General features: G+C 34.9%; 2 protein-coding genes across 5 annotated transcripts; both read right to left on the bottom strand.

Annotated features, from left to right (window-relative positions):
* Positions 1-26: 26 nt before the first annotated feature.
* LOC113059984 (glycosyltransferase 8 domain-containing protein 2-like) lies at positions 27-6,180 on the bottom strand. 3 transcript variants are annotated; one of them, XM_026228739.1, is made up of 10 exons: positions 5,816-6,180; positions 4,596-4,620; positions 2,966-3,055; positions 2,691-2,883; positions 2,072-2,189; positions 1,829-1,916; positions 1,528-1,640; positions 1,276-1,442; positions 1,078-1,190; positions 27-270 (listed from the first exon to the last, which is right to left on the bottom strand). In XM_026228739.1, exons 2-10 carry the CDS (start codon positions 4,618-4,620, stop codon positions 104-106), a joined length of 1,074 nt encoding a protein of 357 aa, XP_026084524.1. In that variant the 5' UTR covers positions 5,816-6,180; the 3' UTR covers positions 27-103. The 3 variants fall into 3 exon arrangements, with proteins under 3 accessions (XP_026084524.1, XP_026084516.1, XP_026084532.1); XM_026228731.1 differs by lacking the exon at positions 5,816-6,180 and adding an exon at positions 5,573-5,756; XM_026228747.1 differs by lacking the exons at positions 4,596-4,620; positions 5,816-6,180 and adding an exon at positions 4,056-4,257.
* Positions 6,181-6,356: 176 nt separating this feature from the next.
* Positions 6,357-15,239, bottom strand: LOC113059966 (F-box DNA helicase 1-like). 2 transcript variants are annotated; one of them, XM_026228710.1, is made up of 21 exons: positions 15,102-15,239; positions 14,742-14,903; positions 14,159-14,652; positions 13,910-14,040; positions 13,159-13,291; positions 12,814-13,004; positions 12,564-12,638; positions 12,040-12,122; positions 11,794-11,962; positions 11,453-11,672; positions 11,198-11,285; positions 10,972-11,058; positions 10,669-10,805; positions 10,437-10,533; positions 10,055-10,218; positions 9,800-9,875; positions 9,382-9,585; positions 9,146-9,271; positions 8,576-8,682; positions 8,334-8,468; positions 6,357-7,270 (listed from the first exon to the last, which is right to left on the bottom strand). In XM_026228710.1, the coding sequence occupies exons 1-21, from the start codon at positions 15,118-15,120 to the stop codon at positions 7,103-7,105; spliced, it is 3,066 nt and encodes a 1,021-aa protein (XP_026084495.1). In that variant the 5' UTR covers positions 15,121-15,239; the 3' UTR covers positions 6,357-7,102. The 2 variants fall into 2 exon arrangements, with proteins under 2 accessions (XP_026084495.1, XP_026084487.1); XM_026228702.1 differs by having other exon boundaries at positions 6,358-7,270; positions 14,159-14,658; positions 15,102-15,238.
* Between the last annotated feature and the right edge of the window lie 8,018 nt (positions 15,240-23,257).

Genomic DNA, 23,257 nt, shown 5'->3' with positions numbered 1-23,257 from the left:
TTCCAGTTTGGGTGTTTTAGTTGTGGTTTTTTTTTTTTTTGTAGCCTCAGCATTTTGATTTGTATCAAGTCAAAGTGACATGGTTCATGACATTGGTCATTGTTCATGGTCGTACCAGGGTGAATCTTCCTGTGGGGTCTGGGATAAACCATTTCTCCCAGATGTCCAGATGGACGCAGGGGTAGTTCCAGGGCTTGAAATGGCCGTTCCAGTGCAGTAAGCGTGCATCTTTGAGAAAGGATCTGGGATAATGGGTATCAGGACTCCAGCCTTCATAAAACACAAAGAGGGCAATTAGTTTGTTGTTTTGCTTTACTGCTAGCTTAAACTCACAAATCTTCACATTTGCTTTTAGTAGACATTGTGATGTTCAAGAAGAGAGCTAATCTTTGACTCCTACAGTCTAAGGACTCATTCTTGTTAAAAACAAACCATATATCTCAGGTTACTGTAGAAGTTTTTGAAAAATTAAATGGGTATTTGGGGAATATGCTTTTTTTTTTTTTTTTTTTGCATTTTAAAATGTAACATTAATTTCCAGTATCATAACTCCAGTCATCAGTGTCTCCAGGATCAGTGTCACATGATCCTATTATGCGGTTTAATATGCTGATTTGGTGATCAGAACAAAATTTCTTGTTATAAATGTAAAAAAAAAAAAAGTTGTGCTGCTTAATGTTTTTGTGAAAAGTGCAATTTTTTTCAGGGTTTTGTGAATGGGAAGTTTAAAATAACAACATACTTTTGTAACAATGTCTTTACTGTCATTTTATTACCTTGATTGATTCCTTCTGAATTAATTTATGAATTCCCTTTTGAATAGTAGTATACTTTATAATAAATACACTTTAATTACTTTAACACTGGTAAATACATGTTTACTCTTAAATTACAGCTGTGCATGCTCTCTCTGTGTGTGTATATTATTTATATATCAATGTTTCAGTTTAGAACTTAAGTACAGATATTTTCAAAATAAATATGGCATAATACATATATTTTGAGACCATAAGACTGAAGAAATGTTTAATTATTCGTTGAGATTTGTTAACCAAAATAATAGTAGAAGACCATTACCGAGGTGTCTGACATGCCACATTGGATCAATGGTTGTGTATTTATCATGAAAGACGATCAGCATTGGGGGGGTGGCCACACCGCCTGCCATGGCACTGCTGTACAGATTCTCCCTACATTGACATGGAAAAATTAATTATTAAATGGGAACCAATTTGATCGCATAAAAACACAATATGAACCAATATACCGTATCACCTGACATTCTTAGCCATCCATTTCTCCAGCTGTTTAGTTATTTTTTGCTTTTTCCATTCACCGATGTCTGCTACAAAAACACCTGGATTAAAGGAGCAGTCGCTGGGGTTGATGCCCAGCTCTCTGACTTCCTCTTTACGGTAGTCCAGAAAGCCCATATAAGTTGTCTGTGGGATGAAATGAAAATCAACATATAACAGTAACTTAAGTGATCAAAATACTAATACTGTACATACATCCATAAATACACACCTGCATCCCCACACTGCGCACCATCTCATGTGTTGGGGGCAGATCACAGTCTGAGGCGAACGCAGCAGCGTGTCCCGCTTTGAGCTTTATGTTATACAGTTCCTGTATATCTCCTGTCAGTCAGGTGTAACAAAAATCATTGAATAGAGCAGTAAAGGGGTTTAATTCCATGCACTTGACATATGAGATCATGCTTGCATAATTAACTTGATGATGAAAGCTTTTGTATCAGTGCAACATGAGTACAAATGTAAGCTAAGTATCCATTTCAGATGCTTCCACACATAATAATGGATTTCACCTTGCACTATGACATCATCATCCAGGTAAACTATCCGGGCATGATTTTCAATGCCAAGAAGTGGCAAGTAGAACCTCACAAAGTTAAGCTGCAACACAAAAGAAACCAGGATTAAGAAACAGTGTGTAGAAGCCTTCAAAACTTCTAACAAGAGTGTAAGAAGGGGGTGGTCATATACATTTGGCAACGTTTTAGAAATAATGAAGAGTTACGAGTAACACAGTGTAACCCAGAAGAACTCACAGGGTGCAGGAGCTCTGGTCTGGAGGAATCCGGATTGACTTTTCCCTTCAATACCATCGGATTGAACTCCAGGATCTTGTATTTGATTTTTCTCAGCTTGGTCTTCTCTATATATTCCCTGTTTTCCAGAAAATAAATTATATTTATTTATTAGTATGTTTCTCGTTTCTCTTTCAGACATGTAAAGGGTGGATTGCTAAGTCTGATTCACATATTATGGGCATTTGTTATCTAAAACTACATTATAAAAAAAATTGCTAATTGAAATATAGCTGGAATAAAACAAATATAAATAAAACAAATAAAGTTTAAAAAATAAAAGCCAACAAAACTAAGTTTCAAAAGATAATAATATTTTTTATTATTTTCAACTAATAATATTTTATTGATATTTATTTACACTTAAAATTCTCACTATATAGTTTATTTTTTACTGTAACAGGAAAACAATGTAGCGAGCCTTTTATAAAACTGCAGTGCTTCTTGACTGCAAAAGGAAGAAAGTTAAATGCAAATAAAATTCAACTAACCATAATAAATGATAACCATAATAAAAGACATGACTTCATGTGTTGGGTGCAACCAAGTGCTATTAGCCGGTGTTATATTTGCATTAGACCTTATCTTCTTGATGGCATCTCGCAGGGTAACTATGTAGAAGAAAATGCTTGCACGGCTGTTGCTGTAGACACTGTTGATGGTTGCGATGGCAGCACCAATACGCTCCTCTGAAGCACAGATGACCACAGGGATGTCAGTGTCTGACACTTTCTCATCCTCCACACCTGTTTTGGCCCCATCTTTCTTAAGTACTGCATAAACCGCAATAAGATCATATAATAAACTGAGTATATGCATAGCCTATACTTGCATATCAGTACTCTGCATGTGTACCTGAATCCTTGGGCAGTGTCTGTAGTCTGGTGTTTTTGTAAAGAAGAGCAAGAGCCACAATGATGAGCAGAATAAGGAGCCCACGGTTGACTGGCAGAGAGAGAGAGAGAGAGAGAGACTAATCATTAGACAATACAAAATTCTGCACTGTTGCGTTTAGTAGATGCAATAAAAGGATGACCGCTAGAGGTCACTGTATGACTATGTATGAGGGATGAGATAAAAATACTATTTCAGAGTTATATCAAGATTTCAGGATCAAATCAATGCGTTACTTGATGTTTCTTTGCAGTTATTTGTGAAATTTACTAGCAATTTCTGAGCGAAAATTGTTTTATCACCCTTTTTTAAGCCGTATTGTTATTGTTTAAAAAACTAAAGACAAAACTATAAAAAATTAGGAGAAAACTATTAAATTTTTCGGTGTTTTAAATGAAGCTGAAATTAAATAAATATATATAAACAAATATACAGTTAAATTTAAAGTAATATATATATATATATATATATATATATATATATATATATATATATATATATATATATATATGTATGTATGTATGTATGTATGTATATTAGAAACCCTGCCTTTACTCTTAAAATTATTATTTTTTTAAGTTATAAAAAAAAATCAAAGCTTATTGGAGTACATTTTACACTTGAATGCTATTTCAGTGTTTCTGCTTCAAAATTAAACATTTAATTCAATGTGATACTTTCCATTTCTTTGTAATTAAGTGTAAAATTAACTAGCAATTTTTTTTAAGTATCCTACCACCCTTAATTAAACTAAAACTGAAATAAGTCAATTAAATCTATATGGAAACATTCTAAAAGAGCAAAATGACAACAAGAACTAAAAACACTGAAAATATAAAAGTTAATGTAAACTATGGATAAATACTATAATAGTAGGCTAAATTTTCAATGTTTATTTAAATTTTATAATGGTAAATAAATAATACTCAAATAATACAGCAAATCAGACACAAAAAACTTTCTTTGGTTGTGGTTAGTGTTACAATTGTCCAGATTGAAGTCGACTAAAGAAGATAAAGTAAATATCGGTGTATTTTGTTGCTTTCCATACCTCGACTAATGTAAAACATGCCTTTGTACCTCTTGCCAAGGCCTTAGTGAAATGGAAAAAGAATAAATAAACTAAAGTTAAGGCTTCAGGCTTCAGTAAATGTGCTCTGCTATGAAGAGTGGGATTTCTAGAGACCCCGCTGCTATACATCACTTTTATGGGTTTAATCTGGTTACCTCATTGACTCTGGGATGTGCAGTGGGACAGACCCCTCCTCCACCACAAACACACACAGGACACATTCCTGTTTTGCAGGACAGGAGAGCAAAACGATGCACTAAAACATCCCATGTGCTCCTAGTTCACTGATCTCAGTTATCCATGAGGTTTCACAAGAGAATAGTCTAAAATCACGAACGTAAGTCTTTTTCATTTTTTTTTTTTTTTTTGTATCAGGAGTCTGATTCAGAGTGACTCATACACTGGACATGATCACCGACCTTGAATGTTTTTTCCATGTATTATGAAAGAGTGATGCAATAAACAAATGCATGGGGGGATTCATGGAAACAATCTGCAAAACTTGGATTTGTCACTTACTTTTCCTCAACGAAGCCATCAGCATCTGTAAAGGGAGAGAATAAGATGGCTCACAGGGGTATAAAACTGAATATTAAGTTGGATTTTGCTTTGCTAAACCTAGAAAATGAAAATAAGTACTTAAAAATATTAATCGTGAAACATGTATAACTTGTTGGTTTGGTGTTGATGACGAGCACTTCGCTTATTTACTAATACGCTTTTTAATGGTTAATTTCAACCATTTTTATTTATTTATTTATTTTTTTTTGGTTTCATCTAAGACACATTTTTAAAGGGATTTCGGGTCCCAGAGACTTTTGCACACATGTGGGACTGTTTATCGGGAGTCTCCTGGCCTTTCCTTCCTGATGACATTCTTCACTAAGCTCTAAAATCAAATTCAAATCTCATTTTCTGTCCTCTCTTCATATCATATCTTCTTAGACCTCTCAAAATGAAGTAAGGAACCAGAAAAAGTGACTTGCAGAAAAAAGTTCAAATCTGAACTTATGGTTTGAAAGCTAAGCTCTGATTATTTTCATTTATTTAGGGTCTTCTTAACTATATGCCTCTTTAAAACATGACACAGTTTCTTGTCTAATTTCTTAAAAAAGTAAAAAGGCTATTATAGAAGAAATACCAATATTCTAATTGCTGTTACCAATGTGTGTGGCTCTTGGCTTTTAAAACAATGATAAATGAATGAAACTAAATTTTAGATGTGACTATATCCTTCAGACAAGTAATGTTAACCTACTATTAAAGGCAACATTTTATATTTTCATTAATCACATTAACACACTATTACATCAGGGACAGATCTGTATTTAATGTACGGTAGACTGATATATCCTATATTTTGTTAGAGGACGTCTATATTAGTTGAATAGACATATTACAATACAATATTAACATACTCGCAATGTCCTTCATTACATTTATCCTTTATATAATGTCTTGCTTTCTTTGTTAACATTATCCAAAATAACACTAACCTTGTAGAAACAAGACATATCGGAGAATCTTCATTTCTTGAGATAAACGAAACAATGTCGCAAACAGGTTTTCAAAGACTTAACAATAACTGACACACAACAACGATAACCAAATATCACTGATAGTTATCCTTAACAAAAAGCAGAGTCTGTATGTTAAACTTAACGGAGTGCAAATCCTAAAATAGGAAGGAAAAAACGCCTGTTACTGGTTTACATTGATTGTTTATATTGGCCACTCACCAGAGTTTCCAGTTTAATTTCCAGCAGAAAGTAAATCGCGCGGTGACGTTCATTTAATCTGTACGGCGCGGTCGAGTAGGCGTGGCCAGAATGGAGAACGTACAGACATCCAGTGAAACTCACAGCGTGCTGCGTTTCCCTTACTTATCCTCATGAGACCCAGCTATGCATTTTTTTGTCCAGATGTCTTCCTAAAATCTCTGAAATCCACACATGCCACTGTGTCAAGTCTCACGGTGTCTTTCAGGGGACGTCCCGACCTTTTCGAGAAGTGGGCGTGGCCAATACCGTTTATTTTACTGTATATTATTATACATTTTGATAATTATCTAACATTATTATTACTTAGTCATATGTATATACATACCAACACACACACAATTATAAAAGACTAATCTGTTCTAGTCGTTCAAGATTAATCATGATGTGTAATAACATAATGTGTATGATAACTTCAATTTACAAAAACATATTTTATTAACATAAGGAACCATTAATTAATATATATTAGGAAAAAAAAAAACTGTGAGACTGCACCAGATCTGCCCAAGATTTACTTAGTCTGTGCAACATATACATATAGATATATACATATGATTACAAATTCTCAAACAATGACATACAAGTCACTTTGTAAATGTCTGTTGAAACAAAAAATATAAAAAATGATCCTCTTTTTTTTTCTACAAAAATTATGATCATGCTTGTTCAAAGTATTAAACATCACAGAAACCTTTGAAAAAAAAAAAGATTAGATGGTGAATATACAATATAAGTTAGTCTGATTAGACACGATGTCTTTTATTTAAAACTATTATGTAGGAATAGTTAGCATTCTTCCCACACGTCACTCATGTTACAGCTGTGGACATCTCAATCTTAAACATCAGTGTTCCTCAACTATTGCATCGTTCACAACAGTTGCAATACTGTAGTTATCGAGGGCTTGAAAAGGCCCTTCTAAAGCTGCCAGAATAACCAGGAAAAAGACACACTGCTTATTCTCCTTCTTTAAACACTGACGTCAATGTTTAGTGTCTTCCAAATAGGGCAAGTCACAATGTGGGAGAACAAGTAAAATGAAGCAACAGGGAAAAACTGTTTGGCAACGGGGGAAAAAGACAAAAGTTCAGAAGCATTAAAATAGTTACAGAAAATACTTCTAAATAAGTTTAACAAAAAAATTATAAAATAAAAATCCAATACAGATTTGAGTAGTCCACATTTGTGACCTTTGCAAAATCACTCCAAAAGACACAAAGACAAAAGGGCAATGAATTGTGGTGTTTAAAGTAAAGATAGCAGCATGGCGATGTTGATGGGCAGCTCTATTCTTTCATTGGTGTAGGTCATGGATCTGACCCTCTCTGGTGGAGCGAGCAGGAAGGCTGCAGGTCCCACACGCTGCTCCACACAGGTCAAACACAGAACACCGCCAGCGTCCACGCTCTCCACCTGAAACACATACATTTACATTTAGCAGATGCTTTTATCCAAATCGACTTACAAATGAGGACAATGCAAGCAATCAAGATCAACAAATAGAGCAATGATATGCAAGTGCTAGAACAAGTCTCAGTTAGCTTTAAAAAAAACTTGCTACATGTACTGCATTATTATATAATATAAAGAAAGATAACAGCTAGATACAAAAAGATTAGAAAAGCTAGTACATTCATGAAATCAATGCAGCAAGTGAGTTTTTGAACCTGCAGGAACCTTTCACCCAACTCACAATGTACTTCACCACAGGCCATCTGAGAAGTAATGAGTTTAATTCTTTATCCAAACAGATTTGGAGAAATTTTGTATAACCACTTTTTAAAAAATGGATCCACTGCAGTGAATGGGTGCCATCAGAATGAGAGTTAAAACAGATTAAAAAAAAAATCACAATAATCCACAAAGTAATCTACACCATTCAAGTCCATCAATTAATGTCTTTCTGGATAAAAAATTAGTTCTCTATCTAAAATATTGCATTCTCCAAAGAAAAAGCCTGAATCAGGCGAGAAATATGTGCAGATCAAGCACCGTTTACAAGGGAAAACTGTCTAAAGCTGTTCTTTACAAATATGTCAGTGGATTTCGATGTCATAGGAAAACAGATGATGGACTTTTTTTTTTTTGTCTGGAGGAAGTATTATTATGGATTATGAACTCGTATTTTTACCCAATTTTAAAGTTAAAATGACTTAATGATGTATTTGAAATGAAACATGCAGCTTTTCATTTCACAAGTCACTACCTGATGGACTGGAGTCATCTGCATTAGTTGTGGATTATTTTTATGTTTTCATCAGCTTTTTGGACTCTCATTCTAACGGCACCCATTCACTGCAGAGGATGCATTGGTAACTAGGTGATTTAATCCTAAATTTCTACTCATCTGTTCTGATGAAGAAACACCTCTATATGTTGGATAGTCTGAGGGTGAGTACATTCCATCTAAGTTTTAATTTTTAGGTGAACTATGCCATTAAAAGACAAACAAATGAATGTGGAAAAAGACACTAACATATCTGACGGGGAGTTTGCTCATGCTGAGGATGGCGTCTGCAGTGATGTGGTTCTCACAGCCTTTAATGGAGCAGACAACAGATGGGTCTTTACTCAGCAGAGTGCTGGTCAGCCTTGACCTTAGGAAGTACTCCTACAGAAGACCAGGAGGCAGGAATAATAAGAATTCTTCATATTCATGATTTCTGGACATTCTCTGGATTATAATGATCAGAATGAGTCTGAAATGCAATAACTCACCCCAGTGAACGTGAGGATGTTGCTGATGGTCTTGGTGATGTACAGCGCTCTTTTGGCTCGAGTGATCGCCACATATAACAGGTTCCACTCATCGTCTGGGACGTTTGCTGCAGCCGGAGAGAAAAGATTATCCATATGCATATCTGGATTTTCATATATTGATTCTGATTTGTCAGCTGCAACATTATGCAAATATTTAAGTACTAATATGCATCTTTAAGGTACTAATGGGAGCTTTTAAGAATAAATAAGGTACAAAAATGTACCTTTTGAAAGAGTACCTCCCCAGTGACTGTTTTTGTACCTTTTTTCCCCTCAGATTGCACATGAGCTCTTTTTTATCATAATCACCACAGATCATCACAAACATACACTCTTAAATGGACTCTTTCTTTTTTAACAGATGTGCAGACGGTCACTTGGTTAAAGCTCAGACAGACTTTGAAGCTCAGACACAGATTATAATAATAGTAAGAATGTGCAACACATACATTATTATATTTTACACACACACACACACAGAGTATATAAAAAAAAAAAACCTTCCATTCCTAAAGAAATGCCACAAACCTGCATTGAAACCGCCAATTCTCTGCAGGTTGTGTCGAGCACATGGTACTTTCATGAAGTCATCTGTCACAACCACTGTGTCAAACTCCAGACCTTTTGCCTTGTGCACCGTTCCAAGAATAAAATCTGTCAAAATCAGAGATATAAAAGTATTTCGATTGTAAATATGGGTAGCTATCATTGAGTATTTCTTAAAAATGGTGCTTTAGTGCCTTTTAGTCTTTAGTCTCACTCACCTGCGTACACTGGGCTTTTCTGGGCACGATCTTTGATGCGGTTAACCAGCTCTGGAATGCGTTTGTTGTATTTTTCCACCACGGCTAGCTTGCCCTCCAGCTCGCGGTCTTCCGAAGCTGTGGCGTATCCCTTCAGACCAATGAATCCACCCATCTTATCTTTGCAGAATGTTCGGATGAAGTAATCCTTGATCAGAAGGCTCTCTAAAGTAGAGAAACAAATCCAAACATAGCAAAAGCACAATTTAACAACCATCAATTTCAAACAATACCCAACAAGGTATTAATAATCTGAAATAGTTATAAAGAAAGACAACATACTGCAAAGACTACAGAAAGCATTTTGAGTGATCCAATTAAGATATTTTGTTAAACAGTGAGTCTAAGATTATAAAACCTTCAAGCAGAAGTGACTTACCATTCTTGCGTTTGTCCTCTGGTTGCATCAGGACCCAGATATCCATGATTTTGTCCAGTCCAAAGTACTCAACACCCTGAAATCAGAGGTTGCCATTTTTGTTTTTAAAGAAACACTAACCATGTTTTGCACATTACCTAACTTTCTCTGACTGAAAACCTGCACAAAGTCTGAGATATTTCAAATATATTTGAGGTTTAAAAGACACATTATGATAATTAATTACTAGGTTGGACAAATGTTTAATGTACTCACTCCCACAATGTAGATCTTGCAGCTGGGGTTGGCGTCTGTGAGTCGGACAGCCTCGCTGAAAACTGTGACATTACAGCGGCTCAGAATGGCCACGCTCCCTTCTGGCAGCCTCTGTCCCAGCTTCAGATGCTGCAGTGTTTGTGTGTCCTCCCCTCGAACACTCCCTGAAAACAGACACATAGCATTTTTATTATTGCCAGGTTCATACTTCTAACAAAAAAACCCAAAAGGGTTCATTTTTCTTTAAGCAAAACACAATATTTAATTTTTATTAAACCATAGAAAAAAAAAATCATATTACTAACACCACAATTATTAATATTTGCAAAAATATAATAATATTAATAATCATGATTGCCTAAATATAGCTTCTTAGACTTACCATCCTGATTCCCACCAACCAATATCTGCTTTACTTTTTTACAGCTGTCCAATATTGCAGCGCCGATGTATGCAATTTCAGATCCAAACCTGAAGCTCTGTGAAAAATATAAGAGGTCATATCAGAACACATTTACCCACAAACCAGTTAATCCCAGTGGTAGAATTGTGTGTGGCCCACTTGCTCTACAAATATGATCTGTAATTTCATTTTCCTGTGTTTTTGTTTGTACCTGTGTGAGATAGTAGATGTGTGTGTGAGGGACTGCGTGCAAAGCATTGACTGCTCCTCTGAAAGTGTAAATCTGTTGGTGAGGATCTCCGACCAGGATTTTCCCACAGTTCTGAGAAAGCATGATGCCCATGATGACTGGAAAAATCAGAGACCACAAAAAGAACACATTACAAAATCTGAAACCACAAAATTCAGCTCTTTAATACAGCATAATAAAATAAAAACAATATAAAGCAAAATTGAATGCTACCTTAAATGACCTAAATCTGGATGATATTACCAAATCTAGATTTATTTTAACCTGGTGTGCAGTCCTGAGCTTCGTCAATAAATATGGCATCATATCGGTCCAGCTGTGGTCTACTCAGCTGCCAGAGTTTGAGGTATCCTGTTAACAACAATCAGAGGAAAAACGACATGAAACATAACAGAGATTCAATATCTAAGAAAAATATGAAAGCAGTTTTGGGGTTTATTGCTTATTTAGATCATTTAAATATCTAATAAATCCAAATTTTGGCAATTACCATCATGGGTCATATTATACACTCTCTCTTTTCTGGACTTCAGCTCTACCATTTTGTCCCATAACTTCTGTGCGGCAGTAGCAAATGCCTGGAGAGAAATTTAGTATTGTGTTTAATTAATTGTCACAACGCTGAAAAAAAAAGTGCAAAGACCCAAAGTTAATTGTAATGTTTGTTTACAATCAAGTAACCCTTAAAACAACATTTCCTGCATTCACTGATGTAAACTGATACACCCGCACGTCTTCACTTTACCATTTTTTTGTGATGGTCTGGGTATTCTGACATTCCGTGAGTGTTCTTGTACTTATGTGGAACATGTTCTGAACCAACGCAGGTGTCTACAGAAGCCCAGAAAGTATGGAGTGTTTGCGTCACCACTTTAGCATTGACGAATCCTCCGAGTCCTTCAGGCAAGACCCACGCCACATCGAACACCTGCAAATTATTGGACAGTTTCCTCATGTTTTTATACCTGCGTAGCAGAAAAGAGACACAAATCATGCAGGTTATAGCTCATTTAAATTTTTCTAAATAAGTGATTGTTTGGTGAATATTTTTCTGGCAATCATCTCATAAATACAGTATAAACTGACCTCACTCCCACGGCTCTGAACGCCATTGAATGGACGGTACTGCATTCGACGTTGTACGGGAATGAACGCTGAGCTTGCATCGCCACAGATTTGTTGAAGGCCAGGTAGAGGAAGCGCATATGTGGCCTATGCTGAGCATATTTCACGAGTGTGGTCGTCTTTCCAGTGCCTGCAACAAATAAGAATAGCATTACATGCTACTCAAACCCTTTCAGCTGCAAAAGAATTCAAATTCTTTTTCCTCACCAGCAAAAGCCATTATTTTTACAACGTGGTTATTCTGGATGTCATGGTTGAGTATCTGCTGCTGCTCATGAGTGATCAGCTGTCTGAGAAAGATCATTACAACTGCATCACATTCTACTAATTATTTCACAAATATAACATTTATTACTTGTAATTGACAGAAACACTTTTGTTAATAAGTTTGGGGATCTTTTTAAAAGTTTTCATGCTCACCAAGTTTTCTTTTTTTTATATAAAATATAATTCAAACTTGAATATTGTGAAATATTATTGCAATTTAAAAAATAACCATTTTCTATTATTAATATGGAAGTTATTACTATGATAGCAATGCTGAATTTTCAGCATTTCATAAGGTTAAACAGTACAGTATTTATCTGAAATATATAATACTTTGGGTCAGTTGAATGCATCCTTGCTGAATAAAAGTGTTAATTTATTTCAAAAAATAAAAAAATCATACTGACCCAAAACTTTGGAACTGTAGATAATACACAAGTACAATATCCAAATTTGATTCCCACCTTTTGTCTTGCAAGCCTGCCGGAGGAGGAGCGTTCTCCATTAAATGCAGCACATAGAAGATATTGTAATGCCACCTATATTAAGGTATAAAAAGTGAAGAATCATTTAAATCCATTTGCATTTGCAAGTATTTGCATTTGTTTGACTAGTCACATGACCAGAAAATAATTTTGTTTAACTGATATAAATGACCACCTGATCATTGTGCAGATGTTGTGGGCATTTATAGAAAAATGACTGGTCTCTCACCTGTTGCTTATGTTAATATTGTTATTTTTCATTGCCAGGAGCAAAGTGGCCACAGCCCACAGGTACTCAGAGATTCCTCCTGCGGTCAGCAGACACCCAGACTTCTGCAAGAGAGCTACCAGGTCCAAGATATCTTTCACTCCGTCAGCCAAAATCAGTATCAGGGCCATGGCAGACCAGGGGTTTGGGCCCTGTTATACATGCCGATAATTGGTTAAATATCAAACATTAAAATAAAGTGGAACTGGACACACATTGTTATGCAGATAGGTGCACATAGTTGCAACATAAACAAGGGTAATAAACTAGTAGTTGCAGAAATTGTGAACCATTAGATTTCATTACCTCATTATCCATCAGGTCTGGGATTCTGTCTTTGATACAGGCTTCAGCTTGAGCATAGAGCTGATGTCCTTTAATACACGCCAGCACATCCTTCACATTCACACATTTGCTGTGTTTGAACTGAGACATGTACCTGAAAAAAAAAAACATGCACAGTGTTATTTGAAAATCTGGAAACTGAGGGTGCAAAAATAATACTTCTAAATTCTTAATACTTTTTAATACTCCAAATAAAGTTCTTAGCAACACATAATACTAAAAGTCAGGGATATATTACAGTAGGAAATTCACAAAATATCTTTACTTAATATCCTAATGATTTTTGGCATAAACTAATAAAATCTATAATTTTGACCCATACTATTGTTGGCCATGGGTATAAATATTATTATGATTATTTTATGTTCCCATAATTTTCTATATCTATTCATTTATACCTACTATATTTTTCTGTATAAAAATACTGCCAACATTTTAAACGTCATCAGTCTTGCCAGTGATGTGCTTTTTTTTTTTCTTTTGCTTTTTTTACTTTAAACCGACCAATCAGCAGCTCGTTAAGCTACAGTCGACCCCTGATGTACAAGTGTCACCTAACAAGTTTGATCTCTATCAGCAGCTCTTATGTAGTCTTCAAAATGAGCCGTAGGTGTGAAAGTGGGGTTTGGGAAACACTTTATGTTGTGCTTCAAACGAGCAAATAATAAGTCCCATGGTTGCTTTACTAAATCAATACATTTGGTATTCTTACCTCAACATATTGAGAAGACACAGGTCATCCTTCTTGTTAATTTGATTATCATCAAGGATAGACTTCACCTCCATCAGCGCCTCATTTTGCTGCTTACGGTATCTGCAGTACAGCTTCTTCCAAGGCAGAAACTAGGGAAGAAACCATGAGATGTCACAAAACAGTGCCACCAACACAACTAAAACACCTTTTGATTACTGCATACACAAAGTCTACATGAAAATCAAAGTTAAGGCATCAAAAACACACCCGGGGGTCCATGACGACGGCCCTCCAGTGTTGGCACACCAGGCTGATGTTTCGATAGAGGTCATCCGCTGGGAGGTGTGCGAACACTTCCCTCAGGACCTCCTCAGGCAGATCCTGGAAGTGGCCCTTGGGCACCTCATGGCCTCCCTGCACTCCTAGCAGTCCGTAGTGGGCATCAGGGAGGGCTTCGACCAGGTCCTCCTCATCCTCTTCTTTTCTCACAGTAACTTCCAAAAAGTCGTCTTCTTTTTTGACAGATGTAACACTAGTTCCTATATCAAAGTCTTCATTGAACATGTCCTCTGTGATTCCTTCCATGTAGTCCTCAATCTTCTCCTCTTCTACGTTTTCTTCTTTTGGGATAAGGTGGCCGATCGGTTCCTGTTCTTCCTCCTCGTCTTTCACCGGAGTCTTGGTTCCTTTTTGGGGACTGGTGCTGATGACTCCAGTGACAGCGTAGAAACTGGTGATGCCTTTCTGTTGTCCCACACCACCTGGAGCTTAACGGCAAAACGAATAGGAGTTAAAGTGAGCAGTGTTTTGTGCAGAAGGACGCAAAACGCACGGACACATGAAACAACACCTTGTCTGCTTCTTTTGGTGGGGGTCCTGGGCTGAAGTCCCCGGTTTGGATCCGTGTTGCTGAGGTTAACATTAAAAGGCTGTGTGAGAGACTCGTTCCCTTTGATATTTTTCACCAGATCGTCACATTCTGAGGCCCCCAAGTGCCTGCGTTTGGCCCTTCCTTTACAAAAGAAACATTAGACAGCGAATAAGCCATTTAAATCTCATAAAACGCACAAGATCCTAGTTGAATGCGAGCTTTGACTGCAGCACCCACTGGCGTTTGTGTCCTTTTAAATAACTTATTTTATGTACTCACAAGCAACATGACGTGCGAAGAGAAAAACTGCAAAACAAAGAATGCAATTGTAAATATTACCTTTCATGGACGATTCCATGATTTACAAACGGCGAGACGTTTCGCCCCACCGATGTGCCACAGATGTAATTTCAGTCCATCCAAACAAACACAACAACTTCAAGTGTTCCATTTCCGCTCTGAGACACTACAAACTAAAAGTTCGAATGTTACTTCAAAATAAAAGTAAGGAAGTTCTGATATTACTAACGTTACACACGCAGCTCTGTATGATTGAACACGCAGCATTTGGTTTAAATTAGTGGTGAACATTTTTATTCTTTCAAAAGATTCGTTAATTTTCAGTTCGTTCACCAAAATGATTCACCTGATTCATTCAGTGACCATTTCTTCATATTACACAAATACGCCTGCAGGTGGCGAAAAAGAGTGACTTATGTGTTCTGTCTTAACCCTTTAACTGTCACCCCGTCCCATATACGGGACGCCTACATTTACTTTACTATATTACAATTAAATCTAATCTAATTTTGACAAACTATATATCGTTGGAAAGGTCTAAGACTCCCAAATGAATATTTTACCGATGTTTTTTTGTTAAAAATTATGTAGGAAAATGTATAGATTAATTTATGACAAGAGTGCACCCTCAAAAATCTAAATTATAACAGGAGTTTTGACCTTTGTTTAAAAAAATGACTTCTTCATTGCCTTTTCCTCTATCACATTTTAGAAATCATCAGAAATTATATATCAACTGAAAACGTAAAATCTCAAAATTCATCCTTTAAAACTGATTTTAAAATCAGACATTGCTATACCATGGAAATGGTACATCAATATCATGTTCCAAAATGTTTTCATTCATGTATTATACAAATTTAAGTTTGTATCATGCACTATAAAGTCTATGTTCAAAAATGTTAGTGACAGTTGTTAAATCAACGAACATATTCACTTGTTACAAAAACTGATTTGGCTTTATTAAAATGTGTGCATAATCGCATTAAATAAATAGTCTAAATAAGTTGTTCAGATGAACAAAGCACGAGGTTTTCTTGCATAATTAACATTTTAATTGTTTGGTCAGACAGTTCATATATAATATATTCACATTAATAAATCAGGGTTTAAACGTGGAGTTATGTTCTGTATGCTACATAAACAAGCGCATGTGCACAGTATCTATAACTGCACTTTTTGTATCTGCAGATTGCTGCCCAAGTACATGCTAAATAATGGCAAACTATCCCTGTATACTCTCATTCATTTCGTTCAAGAAAGAGATGTATCAGTTAATTCAGCGTTCACGTTAATTCAATTTGAAATAATTTCTATATGACGTTTTTCTGTAAGTTAAACATTTTTTAAATCATGTGAATTAACTGCAGAGACTGCAATCAAGCCAGACGTTAACAGCAACAGGAGAAGCCTAATTTCATATTTGAGAGCTGATAACTGGTGTAAGTGAATAATGTACTTAATGCCCCTGCAACACATGGGTAATTAGGAACGCTTTAGTTACTTAATCGATTGTTTAACCATAAATTAATTTACATTGATGCAAATGGAGACGTGTCTCCTGATATTACACGTGGACCTTTGGGATTGGGATTGGGAGTGCCCCCCCCCCCACACACACACACAAAAAACCCCTCAGACGTGGAGCATGTTCTTAGTAGAGGGATTTTTGTTAAGGTTCACTGACCTTGTTCATTTTTGTCAGTAAAGAGCTGGTTGCTTGAGAGAGAGAGAGAGAGAGAAAGAGAGAACAGTGTTTTTATTGATTTTTAATATAAACTATTAAAAAACATTTTTCTTTACTGAAATTAAAAAGATAAATTCAATATAGATATTATATGAAAAACCTTTTAAAAATTATCGTTATCTTGGCAACTAAATAAAATTAATAAATAGAATAAGATACAATTAAAATACAAAAATGACCAAAATTCAAATACAAAATTAAGCCAAATAGATATTTCTTTTAAAGAGAGAAACCTAATAAAAAAAATATATAATTAAAGCTATTTTAAAATATTATTGGAACTCTATAATAATTAGAGTAATAAAGTCTATAAATAATTGTCGGTGCATTTACTGTCTGTAAATATTCAAGGGTGGTTCTGGATCTTCAAGAATGGCACATAATACTCTCTGCATCTATGGGCTGAACATCAATCAAAAGCTCTCATTCGGCACTTGAACTTAATGCCGTCTTAAAGCCATTCTAAAGACCGGAGTCCAAGACTCTTGTGTGTACATGGAGATGCTTTAAGAGATGCTCTAACACAAAGCTTTCAGAAGAAATGTTATTCAAATTGCAAGCATGCAACTCTTTTCAAGAAAAAGGAGGCATGACGTATTAAACTACTACAAGTTAAGTCAACACAGGTTTGTAGTGGGTGGTATTTTCAAAGAATTGTTTGTTGAGGAGAGTCTTGAGGAGGGATTCTGCTGTCCGGACACGTAGTGAAAGTTGGTTTCACCCATTTGAACACATGGACAGTGACGTGTTTAGCCTTGTAGTGAGTGAAAGTGTGACTGATAGATGCATTGTGGCACTCATTCTTTGTCTCTCTTGCCCATGCAGTTACAGTGAATGGTAACTGAAGCTTTTAAGCTTGAAAAATGATGTGAATAAGAACTTCTTCTTCTGTGTTCCATTGAGGAAAGAAAGTCATTCAGGTTTGGAAAGACATGAGGGTGAGTAAACGATGACTTTATAGATGAACTAATCCGTCTCCTGCAGCTATATTAAAACAATAAGGGCAAAAGTCAAGACAGCTCAATCTGAACTTACTTCTCATCAAATTTCTCCATGGCCAAATGATCAGAGTATTTGAGAGATCTGAGTATGCACTCAGTCTCTGAGTGAATTTTATAGCACCATTTAAGTGGTTCTCAACCAGAGGGCCAGGAGGCCTCAAGATGACTTAAAAAGTTTTAAAATAAGACAAAACAACTGAAATCCAAGGTATTCCTGTTCATCACCTCAATAACTTTTTTTTCTTTGAAGAGCCAAATATTTTTACTATTTAAAATCACTGTTTTCTATTTGAATATATTTTAAAATGTAATTTATTTCAGCGATTTCAATAGTTAAATTTTTAGCATCATTACTCCAGTCACATGATCCTTCAGAACTCATTCTGATATTCTGATTTGCTGCTCAAAAATCTCTTTATTGTCTCGCTGTAATCTCTTGCCAGATTCCATCATAAAAATGTTTTACTGCTCAGAGGTTGCCATTGATTTTTATTGCAGTGTGTTTTTTCACCTTTAATGGTCAAGATAGTATGAGTAGAGACAGGAAACAATTAGACAGGCGGGAAGAGCAGGAAAGTACCTTTAGCTGGGATTCAAACCCATGTTATCTGAAGTGCCGCTGTGTGTCACATTGATGTTCTGCCCACAAGACTACAGTTCTGACAGAGGGTTCTTTATGCTTGGGATAGTAAGTCTACATAAAAAACTTTAAATATGGCAATGCATGTATTGTCTTTGATTGAAATGGTGTAGATAAATGACATTGAAGCTAACCAGAGGGAAGAAAAATAAAATAAATAAAAGACATCTCTTTACCATCTCAAATATTTCTCCTAGACAGAAATGAGGTTATATTAAGATTGTAAGAAAACATTTGCTTGAGTCTTCTGCTTCTCAAACTTGTCTCCTGGGATAAAAACTCTAAAAATCTCACAACGATCTTCTTTAAAGCTTTATTAGAGGTCTCAACAACTTTAGATACACTGTTCTCAGATCTTTCTCTCTTACACTAAAGACTTGAGAGCTCTCACATTTGTCTCCTCTAAATTTCAGAAGTGATCTCAATAACTTTACAAAGTGTGCACCAAGTCAAATGGCTCAATATGTGCTCAATAATTATCTCTTTTATGTAGATCAACTTTGATAAAGGCATCCAGTACATTACTATTTCTTCTATACTATATGCCTAAGGACATAAACGTAACATTTTCCTTATTTCTGCACAATTTCTCTGAATTTATGACCCCCCCCCCATTTTAAGTGCCTTATATGTACTTGACTTGATGCACACTTTGTGAAGTTGTTGAGATCACTTCTAAAGCTCTACAGGGGACAAAAATGATACCCCCAGATTATTTAGCTATAGAGGAAAAATCTAAGCACAGTGTGTTGTTGAGATCTCTTTTAAAGCTTTAAAGGAGACCATTGTGAGATTATTGTGAGAGAGTTTTAGTCTATGGAGACAAGTTTGAGAAGCAGAAGACTCAAGCAAAAATCTCCATTCAATCTTAAATTAACTTAATTGAGAAATATTTGAGATGTTAAAGAGATCTAACTTTTTTTCTTTTTTCTTTCATGGGAAGTTCAGAAGAACAGCATTTATCTGAAATATAAATCTTTTGAAACATTATAACGTCTATTTAAATGCCCATCCTTGCTCAATAAAAGTATTAATTTCTATAATTTCCTTTCCACAAGATAGATTATACCAACTCTAAGCTTTTGAATGGTATAGTGTAATGTTACAAAAGCTTCTTATTCCAGACAAATGCTGATCTTTTAATCTTTATATTCATCAAATAATCCGGAAAAAAATGTTGTAAATATTGATAATAATAATAAAAATAATAATAATAATGATAATAATAAATGTTTCTTGAGCAGCAAATCCGAATATTAGAATTATTTCTGAAGGATCATGTGACACTGACGACTGGAGTAATGATTCTGAAATTATGTGAATTATGTTTTGATCAAAGGAATAAATTACATTTTAAAATATATTCAAATAGAAAACCGTTCTTTTAAATAGTCAAATATTTCACAATATTACTGCTTTAGCTGTATTTTGCATAAAATAAACGCAGGCTTGGTGAGCAGAAGAAAATCTTAAAAACATTAAAACTTACTGTTCAAAAACTTTTGACTGGCGAATATAATGCATTTTCTTGGAGTCCAAAAGGTTGAAAACCACTGGTCTGTTTTCTTCCCTCTCTCTCTCTCTCTCTCTCTCTCTCTCTCTTTCTCTCTCTCTTTCAGAATTTCTAATTTAATTGAATTGGTTACATTTTCATGGTTTTAAATTTTTTTTGTGTGACAACAATTACAAATATTTTTTGTTAATTGAAATGAAGCTGAACTCAAATATGGATATGAAAAATAAAAATAAAAAATTGGGGAAAAAAAGTTCAAATTAGAAATGTTGTATTTGCAACTAACTGAAATAAAATAAGTTTACACACTGAATTGCTAAAATGACTAAAGCTAAAACTGAAAAAAAAAAGTAAGATCTCTCTCTCTCTCCCTCTCCCTCTCTCTCTCTCTCTCTCTCTCTCTATAATTTAAATAATATTGGAACACATTTTAAATTCAAAGGTTTAAAATGCTAAAACATTGTTGGTGTGGTATTCAAATTAGTCACAAAAATTGTATTAATCATAAAACAAGCCTGTCATTATTATTTCAGAGCATCTTTAATAGTAATTAAACCCAGGTGTTTGGCCTTTGTTTAGTTATTACCAATCCATGCTAATTTATCCCAAGCCAACCAGATCTTTCCAACCTCATTTTTGGGGGGATTCAATCCAAGGAATAATATTAACAGCTGTCATGTGGTATCTGGTTCCCTTTTGTCATTTTCTTTCCATATGCTGCTGATGACTGGGAATTCCTGCCCGTGTGAAGCTGCACGTATGCAGAACGAGTCCAACACACAGCTCTGCTCAAAATCCTGAGGAATGTGTGTGTGTGTGTGTGTTTGATTGAGCAGAGATCCTGCTTGGCTAGAGTCTGACATCATCTTTTCTTTTGAAATTAATCAACCTTTCAAGCATTAAGTAATTCTTGATATATTTACACAATATATTTTAGATAATAAAAAAAATATATATATATGAGAAAAGTAGTGTAAAACAGCACAATTGTCACATAAGCTCAACAGAAGTTGCATTAATTTATCACATTATAAAATGGTTAATTAGCATTTCAAATAATTGTTTTTCATTCATTTATTTTTTCATTTCTTCGCAGTTTGATGAAATAATCAACGAAGTCAAGATGATAAAAATTGTGGCTGATATCATATAATAAATGTCAAGTTAAATTAAACCCAGCTAACAAAATTATGTTTAAGAAGGTTTGGTTATTGTACACATTAATGTTTTTTACGATGGTAAATGAACAACCATTTAAAAAATTTATTTAAAATAAAAATTTTGTTTATACAAATGTTGATGGACCATTCCATTTGATCATTTTCTAAACATTATGGGAATGTCAGTGTGGAATGTTCTCTGAAATTCTTAAGCAAATAGTAAAATAAAAAAAAATTCCGAACATCTACCTGAAACATTTTAGCAAAAATACATTCCATTAATAATGTATAAATAACATTTTAGTGCTAACCATTATGAGAACAGTGTGAAAGATCAGATAGCTTTGAACAAACATTCTGTTTACGTTATTTACAGAACGTTTGTTTACAACTTTGCCAGAACGTTCCCTGTTTAGCTGGGAATGCACAGTAGGATGCTGTGCTCCACTTTTCACTAAAATACGAATAAGTTGCTACTTACTGTCGTTACAAATGCAAACTCATATACTTGTGGGTATTTGTAGTCCTTAAATGGACAACAGCACAATGGTTTTGAGAATATGCACTGTCGAGCTCTGACTGTAATTTATGTTTTAGAACAGAACGTGAACGTAATGTTAAACCACATGCAGCCATTATTTTACTCATAAATCGAAAACCGCTATTCTTAACATCCATTTAGAATGTCTAGAGTGAAACCCATGGCTTGAACTTGTTCATTTTCTCAAAACTACAGCTTGAACATCTCTAGTTTTGCAGCAATGTGATGTCCACTGTCTCTGTAACTGAATATATTAGTAAATTTACTATTCACTGCTTAAAGGGAAGAGTTGAAACAAGATTTTGACGTCTAAACCCACAGTGACTGTGTATGACTGCTTGTTTGGGCAAGCTTATAGTTTGCAATGAATGTATGCAACTATAATTCTATTCAGTGCTCTCCCACACACTGTGCCTGAAGATGTTTGCCACTTACCCTCCCATGTTTCGAGATATATTAGTTTCTGTTTCCAGCGAAGCAGTGAGAGCCTTGCTGAGAAGAGCAGCATGCGATCTGAAAAGTCAGGGTATTGTAGTTATATGTGTTTTATTAAAAAAAAAAAAAAAAAAAAGTTATTACATTGTAAAATGTAAATAAGGTGGTCAAATGTCTGCCTTGGTAGTTCTTGTAGAGTTAAGCTTTGGTTGCTGTGTACTTCTGACAATAAACCAGCCTGAAACAGCGTGGAAATTCATTCTGGTTGAGGCTGACATATTGTTAACAATAGTGTTTTATAAAAATATAACGTTAAATGGCTATAATTACCCATTTTACCCTAGGAAACAACTAAAACTGCATGTTGCAAAATACAGCATGCTGCGTTTATGTTCTGATTACTTTAGTTAAATGAGGCGCGTCTATATTTGACTCTTTTTCTCGGACACTTAGCTGGTACCACCCTGATTTACTTAAGTACATATTATAAAAATACATTCAAACAATATTTGTTCATTTTTTTTAACCAGGCCAGATTCGGTAAATTTCCTCAGCTTTTTTTACCCAGTGTATCTGCTTCTGTATATTTTCCTCTCCATTTAATCAAATACTCCACTTTAAAGCTTTTATATATAAATCTGAAATACAGTAAAATTCAATTAAATATTAAATGTAAATAACTGACTAAACAAAATAAAAAATATAGCTGAAATAGCTGAATAATTTCATACACTTGCCTTTTTCTTATCTTAATAAAATAAAACAAAATATTTTTATAGACAATATAATACTTATACAACATAGATAAACTGGGAATACACATTACAGTGTTTCTCGTAAGAGCGTTTTGAACTCTCTATTGTGAATCATTGAAAGGTTAAAAGAGGTCAGCTTTTTTCTATAACCTTGAACTTCAGTTTACTTTGAAGTGCCAGGAATTCAGTGTTTAATTATAATATGAGAACCTGTGACATGAAACAGAAATAGAACTGTCTGAATGTAAGTCAAGTGTTAGGAATGATGCAATCCCAGCTTGAAATTACCATTGGCATTCATGTACTGAAGTCCACAGATATGAGAGATGTGGTGTCAGATGGGTTTTTGCACCTTTTTGCAACCCTGATGCCATCAGAATTTCTTCATATCCAGTTTGCAGAC

Source organism: Carassius auratus, chromosome 4 (genome assembly GCF_003368295.1).
Source record: "Carassius auratus strain Wakin chromosome 4, ASM336829v1, whole genome shotgun sequence".
In the NCBI taxonomy this organism is placed as follows: Eukaryota; Metazoa; Chordata; class Actinopteri; order Cypriniformes; family Cyprinidae; genus Carassius; species Carassius auratus.
The sequence above is the reverse complement of the archived record's forward strand: the minus strand, read 5'-3'. Positions and strand labels throughout refer to the sequence as shown.

Excerpts from the sequence above, each read along its gene's own strand:
- LOC113059966 (XM_026228702.1), bottom strand. Across the intron at positions 13,292-13,909 it reads TGTCTTCTCAATATGTTGAG|GTACATGTCTCAGTTCAAAC; the intron begins GTAAGAATACCA and ends TTTTTTTTTCAG. Across the intron at positions 11,963-12,039 it reads AAAAATAATGGCTTTTGCTG|GCACTGGAAAGACGACCACA; the intron begins GTGAGGAAAAAG and ends TATTTGTTGCAG.
- LOC113059984 (XM_026228731.1), bottom strand. Across the intron at positions 2,884-2,965 it reads GACACTGCCCAAGGATTCAG|TACTTAAGAAAGATGGGGCC; the intron begins GTACACATGCAG and ends CGGTTTATGCAG. Across the intron at positions 1,191-1,275 it reads TGGATGGCTAAGAATGTCAG|GGAGAATCTGTACAGCAGTG; the intron begins GTGATACGGTAT and ends ATGTCAATGTAG.